Below are 2,268 nucleotides of genomic sequence, written 5' to 3' on the forward strand. Positions count from 1 at the left end.
TACGAAGACTTAAAATACTGTGTTGAGTACTCGTACTGGCAGAAGTCTCGGTTGTCCCATATGCTAGCCGCTAGTCATGGGTGGCTACCAGGTTCTCAATGGAACGAAGGACAGTTATGATTTTAACGAATTTCACAAAGCCTCATGCCATCAGTGGCCCCCATCATGGATATGCAGTTCCAGGTAGCGACAAACCCACTGGACTCCAGTTGATTCCCACTCACAGCGATGCACCTACTCAGCGTCTCCCAGACTATAAACCTTCATGGGCGCAGACAGCCTCGTCTTCTCCCCAGGAGAGGCTGATGGATTTGAACCACCAACTGTGAGGATAACAGCCCAACATCTAGTCCGCAGCACTGATGTCCTACCCCAGTAATTTGGTTACCCTAAGTGGCAACAGGATGGAGTACTTCCCTTCCCCTAAGTCAAACGGTGGGATGAATGTGTGGCCTCAATTAACCTTGCAGCCCCACGGACTGTGGTGGCCAGCGTTGGGTGGCCCTGGGGGCTGGACGACAGGGTCCGGGTGACCTACCTCCTGACAGTCCTGCAGGAGCTTCTGCAGGTCCCTGTTGTCCTTCAGGCGCATCGCAAGCTCACTGGCCACCTCACGATTCTTCCTGTGTCTGTGGCAAGAATGGAAAAATAAAATAAAAAAGTAAGCCAGTTTGAAATAGAGAATTTCTCCTGGACTTCTCTGTGTGCTCGGCAGTGTGTGCTCACAACTCTCAGTTATGTGGGACAGAGAGTCAAAGTGAGCAAGGGATGTCGTGGATTTTAGCTGCCCGAGTAAGTGACGAGGGGCTCGGTCCAGAGGCCGACACCAGGGACAGACAGGAGTGTGTGCTGGGCGCACGTCCGCTTTAGTGACTGAGGAAAACTGCCCACGAGTTGACAGGACACAGAGAACTGAGAATCACCATGTGAGCGACTCTCAGAAAACGACCATGGATTCCGACCTTCAGAAACATGCTCACGCAGACAGACCCAAGGGGTCAGGTCCAATCTACTAGCTGCAGAACCAGGGTCCAGAGATGTCACAGTCGAACATGCGGCAGACCCGCCGAGCCTGGATGGGGCTGGCTCAGTCTGCCCCGATGATGAAAGGGGAGATCAGACTCAAAAGCAATGCTGCCAGGCTGGGGAGCGCCGTGGAGCGGTTTTAATTTTTAGATAATTCTCACGGAGCCCATTCCGATTCACAAGACGGAGCAGACCTGCCCCTGTGGGTTCAAGCCGAGCTTACGGAGTTCTACGGTTGCAGAAAGCCGCACCTTTCTCCCATTGCGGATCTTGGGGTCAGCAGCCCCATGTGGTGTCCACCAGGGCTCCTCTAGAGCAGTGGTTCTCAACCTTCCTACGCCGAGACCCTTTATACAGGTCCTCATGGCATGGTGACCCCAACCATAAAATTATTTCTGTTGCTACTTCATCACTGTCATTTTGCTGCTGTTATGAATCGGGCAATCCCTGTAAAAGGGCCATTCATCCCCCAAAGAGATCGCGACCCACAGGTTGAGAACCCGGCTCTAGGAAGTTAGATCTAGTAATCTTTCTTCCCAATTTCCTCTAGGTGAGAGAGGAGTTCGGGAGCCTCAGGTTCAGTAAGTTTATGCCATTAAGACAAACTGTGGAACCGAGAAACCATTACGCCACGCGGAGGATCTCAGAAAGACGGGGTGCCGAGTGGCACAGCAGGCGTTCAACAACGAGGTGACCTGAGTGCGTGCTGGAAGAGGGATAAGAGGCAGCCTGTCTGCCTCACAACTTCAGACTTTTTATTGCTCTCCTAAAAGATGAGCACATTTAAAAATGTGGGCTGGGGAAGGTCAAGAGAGGTTCTTTAAGACCCTGCCCTCCATGCCCATGCTGTCTTTAAGGGATTTTAAGGAAAGGAGGTGCCTTTCCAATGAGGGTCAGGGTCAGCGGCAGAAGGCACGACCCCCAGGGCTTCACTGGCCGACCCCACTTCCTGCCCCTGCTGGGGTCAGTGGAAATGAAGATGCCCCCAAACACTGACTGCCCAAGGAGACTGGGAGAGAAGACACCAGCACGTACTTGCCGTCTCAGGTTTTGTCCCTGAGACTTCTGCTCAGGAACTGTTTCTCTTGCAGGGGGACCACGAAGACAGACAAGGCCAGCAGGGGGCTGGTGACGCGGCTCCCGAGGAGGGAGGCACGTTCATGTCCAACAGGAAGGTCGCCCACTCACAGTGGGGAAGGAAGTTCGGGAACTTGGCTGTCCTCTCCCATCCTTCTGAGAATG

At 53.4% G+C, this 2,268-nt stretch overlaps 1 protein-coding gene across 1 annotated transcript in view; it reads right to left on the reverse strand.

The window, feature by feature from the left end:
- Window positions 1-2,268, reverse strand: part of SPTBN1 (spectrin beta, non-erythrocytic 1) — a 127,758-nt gene that overhangs the window by 21,864 nt on the left and 103,626 nt on the right. Inside the window, exon 17 of the mRNA XM_030886672.2 lies at window positions 539-629. Within this exon, the coding sequence (XP_030742532.1) occupies window positions 539-629 (91 nt within the window). The remainder of the gene's footprint in view (window positions 1-538; window positions 630-2,268) is intronic.

The sequence above is a fragment of the Echinops telfairi genome, unplaced genomic scaffold (assembly GCF_000313985.2).
Source record: "Echinops telfairi isolate 266 unplaced genomic scaffold, ASM31398v2 ScPeMD7_2573;HRSCAF=3158, whole genome shotgun sequence".
NCBI classification, from domain to species: domain Eukaryota; kingdom Metazoa; phylum Chordata; class Mammalia; order Afrosoricida; family Tenrecidae; genus Echinops; species Echinops telfairi.